Below are 7831 nucleotides of genomic sequence, written 5' to 3'. Positions count from 1 at the left end.
AGTGAGGTACCTAGTTGTGAGGTGATTTTCTAATAGAAGATAACTTTAGTGTTTGGGACAAAATGTATGTATTTATTAGGCAAGTCGCAAGCAGCCGAACATTCAACAGAAACAAACTGTCTTTTTCTTGGCACAAGCCTGAGTTATGGGTTGACCACCAAACCACTTGACTTTTTAAGGTGAGCTCCGTCGCCAGATAACAGTTGAAATTATTAAAAATATCAATCACCAGCCATATTCGTTTAAGACCAAATTCGAGTGGTACAAACCATTGTTCTTACTAATTGTAGATTTACCTCTTAGAGCGTCCTCATTTTGCCCGATCCGATATTGGATGCCAGATATGACTACAAAGAAGCAAAAAGTAAAAAATGCTTGTATATTTTTTATACAATTAATTATTGGCAAGTATTTTTCTCCAAAGGTCATCCGACAATGTGTAAACGCTCTTAGGGTTCCATAAAGACTCCTTTAGTAAGGTATGACCTACCGTTACTATATGTATAATATATGAAGCGAATACCTACCGTTTAACAGATAGCCTAAGCCACAAGTGTAGTTCTGCCTGTTTTCTGTATAAAGGATAAATTTGCCTTTTTACATATTTATTCTTTTCTCTCTGTGTTAGGTATATGTATTTAGCAATACCTAAACTGTTTTACTAAATACTGCCACCACTATTTGAGTACCTATTTGTAGGTATATATTAATTGGGTGCACTACTTTTATACAATAAAATTTTATGTATAATAGTTAGATATATAATACCTAATCAACGTAAACAAAATCTTTTAAACAAAATATGTATCGGAACAAACGAATCCTATTTTCAGTATTTTTGCTCACACAAAAACAAAATTTTAAGATGGAACTTTACACAAAAACAATAAACTTCCAATAGAAATTAAAAAAACATGTCTACAATTGTTTGTCTTTAAATGTGTCATAATCAACGTCATCAACGTGTCATGATTTATAAACTTAGAACCTGTTCAATGATTAGCTTCTCCTCATTTAAGTATCTCATGAACAGGGTTTTTTACGTACGATTTTATTTTTCAAAAAAAAATCATACAATCTGTAATATTTCAACCTTAATAGGTTCCAGAAGCCGAGTTCTATCAGCTGTAAAAAAAATTGGTGACTAACTGGTTAGCACCGAATAAATGTCTGAGGTTAGACGGACATTTTTTCCAGTGCCACGAAAAAACCATTTACATATCTTTAAACATTCAAATTAGCTATATTAATTTAGGTACTATAGGTACTCTTAAAAACGTGCCTGTTTATTTCTTTTAAGGTAAAGCTCGTTCATATTGCTTGTTAAACATCGTCGTAATCACGAAAAATAAATCAATTTCTGTATTTAGGTACTATTCATAATGTTACTATGAGGTTCTGGATATTATTTAAATAATTCGATTGATTATAACAAAATAAAAACCAAATGACCTCTAAGTCGTCATTATATGGCTAAAAATGTTTAAAAATTCCTCAACTATCACAGATTTTTATCTAGCTACCTACCAAATACCCTGTATGTTGTACTTTAATATTCATTATATTTGTGCAAAATAAAAGCTATAGTTTCTGCCATAAGATGTCCTTTACTAAAAGTAGGTAAATTCAAGAAAACAAGATATTATAAAAAAATATGAAAATATTTTTTTTTTTTGTACTTTTTTTCAATTGCTAGGGAATAACATTATTTCATTCATCATCACACATTAGAACTTTTAAATTGTTCAGAAATCAACGTTCAGAAGATTGACATCCCGGTCGATGTGAGTGTTGATGTCGGCATCCACGAAAGTCTTGTCGTCGTCGATGGAGGTCATGTGTACCATGTCGTAGTGCTTCAGAACCCATCTGTTCCAGCGGGTCTTCATATCGCAATCCTGCCTCTTGTGGAAAATCATGACATCAACAAACTTCATGTTTGGCGTAAAGAACTTAGTTACATCAATATGACGATCGAAAGGGAAACCAAGGGGCATCTTATCAAGCAAAACAGTTGATCTGAAGTCCATAACGAGATCCTTGCGGTTAGGGTCCAAGAGTGTCAGGTCCATATTGTCAACCAGCCTCAAAGGGGTAACAATACAATACAGCATCATCTTCATACCTCCAACGTGACCCCTGGGCAATAACAGTCTAGTTGGGAATCCAGTCATGTAATTCCTCAGGTCCTTCACTAACAAATCACGCATGTCAGTGATACCATCGATCTTCTTCCATAAGTCACGGGTCATAATACGATCGCGCACCAGGTTGTGCATCTCTCTGGAATCTCTGACAATGGTGTTCTTGCCATTGTTCAGTTTGTATAAGAAAGAATCAAGCTCAACCATGTTAAGACGGTTCCTGTTAATGTCAATCAGTCGGCGTAAGTGATCTTCTTTGGGTCCCAAGAATATTCTTACAACACAGTCAACTGTTTTGTCAGACAAAACATCGATAGTGACTTTGAAAGGTTGGTGATTCAGGCGGCGTTTGCGAACCATAAAGACCATGTCGGAGTTAGTCTTTTTCATTTCTTCATCGGTTAAAGTAACGGCATTAGTCATATCCATAAGGTAGTCGTCAAAATAGGTAACGAGCTTGTCTACTACAATGTTGTCGATTTTAACACCGGGGAACAAAAGATCATCCTTTGTGTAACACGGCAAACGTCTCTTGAACAGAACAACCAAGTCTACCAGACGTTTCTGGAGCTTGTAGAAGACAGGGTCACGTAGGGCAGTCTGATATTGATCCAAAATCGACGGCACAACGAAATATCTGTAAAAAAAACGTTATTAGAAATTTAATAGGCTCCAGCACATATAAATGAACACATAGTGACGTGCCACAAATATGAAAAACACTATTTAATTTACGATATTGCTATTTTTATGTTATCGAATGACTACTTTTTATCAATGATGTAAATTCAAACTTTATTTGAGTTAAACATTCAAAGTTGGGTCGCTTAGCAGGTTATTTAAAAATATGCTAATATATGTAATGTGTACTTTTCATAGAATGAATGTACAGTCAGCGTCAAATACTTTGGAGCAACCAAAGTAGCCAAATAGTTCGGTACACCATATATTTAGTATGGTGTACCGAACTATTTGGCCACTTTCACTGCTACAAAGTATTTGACGCTGACTGTACAGTCAGCATAGTGGATAAAACAAAGCGCCTAATGTGTTTTGCACCTGGATAACTTTTCCAAATAAAGATAAATCTCTACAGTTCTGGTTTAAAAGTATTAAAGTCTAATACTTTTAAACGCGAACAGTTTGATATAAAAAATAAGTATATCGTATGAATTAGGCCATGTAAATATGTAACTTTTATTGTAAATTATGTAGAATATTTATTAATAAATAATTACGTACATCTCCTTTTGATAAGCTGATTTAAAAGAATTAGTTTGGACAAAAAATAACATAAATTCTTATACATAAATTCACAGGAATATAAAGGAACAGAAAATTGTTCTGATAGGTGCTCACTCAGCTTGATGCCATGAAGGCAGTCCTAGGACACACTACGTGTAGTTGTTGATTTGAAAATGGTATAGACTTTTGACGCGATGTTGAAGATTATGCCAGTATTATCGTTTAGCGAATACAACAACTCAGAAAAACAACGCATTTCAAGCGTTCCGTGTGTTATAAGAAAGAACGGTAGTGTGTAACTTACTTGTCTGATTTAAACACGTTAAGTCCAAGGCAGGCCTTCATAACGATGAGCAGGTAACGGTAAGCTTCAACACGGTCCTTATCAGTGACGTCGCTAATTACGTCCTTGTCAATTTTTCCATAGATAAGTTTTCCTAGAATTTCAATATCCTCAGTCTTTTTCAGTTCATACCTCTTGCCGTTGATCTGTTGAGAAGACAAGGAATTAGACATAATGTCTAACAATAATTTAAAAAATATTGAATGAAATCTAACTTACTTCACAGTATCCCTTGACAATGGCTTCCCTTATGATCCTCTCGTAAGTCTGAGCCAGATTAACAACATCAACGTTATCATCGCGGACAATGACGTAATTATTCATCCTGTTGGGGATTTGTACACCGTTGTGCAGTTTCAGCCAAGGCCAGTATCCCTTCCTGATGGGCTTGTGCCAAGACAGAGTTTTAATTTCTCCCAATCCATTTGATAATCTCTCAAGATAGTACCTGGCCAAGATTTGCTGGTAAATATACAGAGTCAGTTCGCAACGCCTGGTCTTATATTTGTCAAAAATAGCGTCCTTCATCCAGAATGGATGGTCAATGTGGAAATAGTAGTAGTAGGTGTTCAGGTCTATGTCTTCAGTGAAGTATCTCAACCTGTCTTCATCATTGAGGTACACACGTTTGTCGAATACGTTTTCATCGATTATGTAAACGTCCTTGTCAGTCTTCTTAATGCCATAGAAGTCGCACAGTTTGTGGTCGAGCAATCCCTTCTTCATCTTCATCATGTAAGCCTTTTGAATAACATCGCCACGTACAAAGTAGTAAGGATAGATTTCATAGGGAGGAGGCAGAATGATGCCCTTGCAGTCCTCACGGTGTCTGCAAGCAACAGTAAGAGCGTAGACAAACATGCCCTCGTTCATGTAACAACGCATCCAACAGGCGGTCTTGATGAAAGTCTCAAAGTCCTTGGCGTAGTACAGCAGGTGGAACATGGTTACCACTTCGTCAAGCTGACGGTCGACGTGGAGCGTGAAAACTTCACCGCGTGGAAGCACGCCAAACTGAAGCATCTTCACAAAACGTTTGTGTACATCGGTTTTCTGAAATAAAGTATTAAATGAATTAATGATTAAGCTAGGTAAAATGCAAGTAACTTCAAGATTATGTTTCTCATGTTTTGAAAGTGGGTCGTTGTTGTTCTAAAGAGTGTGTTCTAGAGCACTGTACTTTCTAAGTACGTTTTTAGGGTTCCGTAGCCAAATGGCAAAAAACGGAACCATTATAGATTCGTCATGTCCGTCTGTCTGTCCGATTATGTCACAGCCACTTTTTTTCTTATTTTTTTAATAAGCAATTCCAATTTTGGTTTGAAATGGGTTTGTTTTACAATCGATCAGAATGAATCTCATAATTAACTGCCCATTCCATAAAAAAACGATATTTTCAGCTAAATGTTTATAAAGGATTATATTCATTACCTAACGTTTTTTTTAATGCACATGTATTTTACTTTCCTCGTATTTGAAATGAAAAGTAGAGTGTTTAACTCGAGTGAAAGCCACCATTTTAGTCTCGAACTATTGGCGCTCTCATTGTGTTCGAGCACCAAACTACCTTGACAGGAATGGGTGATTTTAATCCCTTGGTTAACAAGCTACAATTTTACTTACGGTGTAAAGATCTACGCAGTCCTCAATCTTGAAGTTTTTGGCTATATCAACGATTTCTTTGTACATGCAGGGTTCCGTAACATGGTTCAGTAGCTTGAGAATCAACTTCTGTTTTTCTTTAATGTCGAATTTAACTGTGAAATACAATGATTGAAGATTAACTATATGCGTAAAAATGAGATGAAGTCTTATGTCATAAAATAAAAATAACTGAATCGCTCGCTGGCTAGTTGTTACCAACATTTATTTAGTAGTCCTTTCTCTACTACCGCTCGCTCAAACTAAGACCATAATATATAATCATGTACCAAGTTAGGAGTTGTAAAATAGAAGACAATATTGATAAATATCTGCATTAGTGAAGTTAACAGCAAAACATAATTAAAGAAAAAACATGGATTATTATCTGCGTAAACGCTGTACAAATATTGATGGTCATAGTTGTTTACATGTCACTTTCAATCGGTGTTAAAAATCGGCCAAGAGTATGTCGGGCCATGCACAGTGTAGAGTTTCGTAGTTGCCATTCTGTCTGAACAGGACAAACGGGGGCTATTAATTAATAAGTATCATGTGTACATAAACACAAGCATAAAGCTTTACCTTCGTAGCGCTTTGTACGTTTTTTATTAAAAGAGAACGTTTTTTACAAAAACGGCTGGACCAATTATGTTCGTTATAATTTTCATTGAATGTATTTACTAAGCTTTTGTTTCACGATTTTTTTTCATATTTTTCGGTTCCATGGTTCAAAAGTTAGACGAGGGGACACATTTTTTTTCTTTCGTACCAATTATTTGTAAAAATATTAACTTTATCACAAAACAGTATTAGGAGACCCTTATTCGTGAAAGACCTATCCAACGATACCCCACACTATTTGGTCAAAGCAAAAAATATCATTTTGTATGGGAGGTACCCTAAAATATATTTTTTTAAGTTTTCATTTTACCGTTCTGTCGCCATGTATGATTTATGTATCCATGCCAAATTGCAGCTTTCTAGCACTAACGATCACGGAGCAAAGCAGCGGACGGACGGACATGGCGAAACTATAAGGGTTTCTAGGTGACTACGAAACCCTAAAAAGGGACACTTATTTTATCACATGGATAAAGCCATCCATAATACGCATGCTGGTCTAGACGAACTGCATCCCGGCAACAATTTGTACGGAAGCTGTTCAATTAGAACGCAGTAAGCGTGGAGTTCCTATTAAATTTGCAGCCCTGATCCATTCGAGTCAAAACAATTAGCCCTATGCTAAAGAAATCTTATACATACAAATAATTAAGACGGAGGTGGAGGTGCCCTTCTACATACAAACGTAGTCCCCATTTTCCTCCCTGGATATTGACTTTATGAAAAATATTTTTACATAATTCATTATTCATCAGGCGGGCTGTATACTTATTTGCCATCTTGGAATATTTTATTATTATCATAGCTATTTTTAGGTTTTTTCTAGATATTAATTCATAAGACAAATTCCATATAAATAGTTAAAAGCTCGTAACTCTTAAATTAATTGAAAACCCGATAAAAATCGAACGTTGGGATAAGTATACACCAAATTTAGTAATAATATTTTCTATGATATTAATACCCAGAGAGGAAACGTTTTTATGGCGAAGCGATCACGTGACTCCGTCCTCTTTCCTCTTAAATTGAATTGTTTGAAGTGCTTACCCATCTTATGGTCGTCCTCTATCTCTCTAGCCATGGCCATAGCGGCCAGGCCGAGAACCAATAGTACGGTCGCCTTCATCGTACAGCCGACCCAGTGGGAACTCAACTGTGCTTTCTCTTAATGTTTCACCCCTTTTATACCGAGATAAAAGGTATTTCACTTTAGATAAGCAACAAAGTATTCTTTGACTGCCTACTTTTTAATATCTTTAGTTGTCAATAGAAGATATTCAAAGCAATAACGATGTACACCGTGTTTTTTTTATTTCCGTTAATTTCAACGGTGCAGTTCTGAGCTTATAAGTATTAAGTAACTTTCTCAAAGACACCGGTATTCCAATTACCTCCATTTCGGAGATAATCAATAATTTATTTATTTCTTAAGGGCCTTCCCTTACGAGCGTGTAAACTTGCTTTAGGGCCTGTGTACATATTGATTAGTGTTTAATACGAGTTTATTCATTTGCAACTAAAATTATGTTCTATCTCGGACGATTGATGTTCGAAATGACATCGATATGTTACAATGTTCAATTGTTTGGTTGAATTAAATGTAATGCCCGTGTTATAAATATTTGTTGTATTTTTTTTTAATTAACTATGCCATTTAGGTTCCTTAAACGTACTTACCCATACCCCGGAGTTAACGGAATTCAATAAAAAACACGGTGTATATTATCGATTCACCGTACATGTCGATAAGGTTATGTATTTTTTAAACACAAGTATAACAGTTTATGGTTATTGTAGAATCGATAATTATTGACGATAAACGTGTAGGTACTCG

General features: G+C 35.5%; 1 protein-coding gene across 1 annotated transcript; it reads right to left on the bottom strand.

Annotated features, from left to right (window-relative positions):
- Positions 1–1642: 1642 nt before the first annotated feature.
- Positions 1643–7169, bottom strand: LOC133526669 (basic juvenile hormone-suppressible protein 2-like). The gene is made up of 5 exons (XM_061863374.1): positions 7045–7169; positions 5356–5489; positions 3952–4785; positions 3694–3878; positions 1643–2781 (listed from the first exon to the last, which is right to left on the bottom strand). Exons 1-5 carry the CDS (start codon positions 7121–7123, stop codon positions 1746–1748), a joined length of 2268 nt encoding a protein of 755 aa, XP_061719358.1. The 5' UTR covers positions 7124–7169; the 3' UTR covers positions 1643–1745.
- Between the last annotated feature and the right edge of the window lie 662 nt (positions 7170–7831).

Source organism: Cydia pomonella, chromosome 16, assembly GCF_033807575.1.
Source record: "Cydia pomonella isolate Wapato2018A chromosome 16, ilCydPomo1, whole genome shotgun sequence".
Classification (NCBI taxonomy): Eukaryota; Metazoa; Arthropoda; class Insecta; order Lepidoptera; family Tortricidae; genus Cydia; species Cydia pomonella.
The sequence above is the reverse complement of the archived record's forward strand: the minus strand, read 5'-3'. Positions and strand labels throughout refer to the sequence as shown.

What these genes read in the sequence shown, in the direction of transcription:
- LOC133526669 (XM_061863374.1), bottom strand. Translation starts at nt 7,123, where the DNA reads ATGAAGGCGACCGTACTATTGGTTCTCGGCCTGGCCGCTATGGCCATG. An exon ending in AGAGGACGACCATAAGATGG is followed by an intron (nt 5,490 to 7,044) that starts GTAAGCACTTCA and finishes TGTATTTCACAG; the next exon opens with TTAAATTCGACATTAAAGAA. An exon ending in ACTGCGTAGATCTTTACACC is followed by an intron (nt 4,786 to 5,355) that starts GTAAGTAAAATT and finishes ACTTTATTTCAG; the next exon opens with AAAACCGATGTACACAAACG.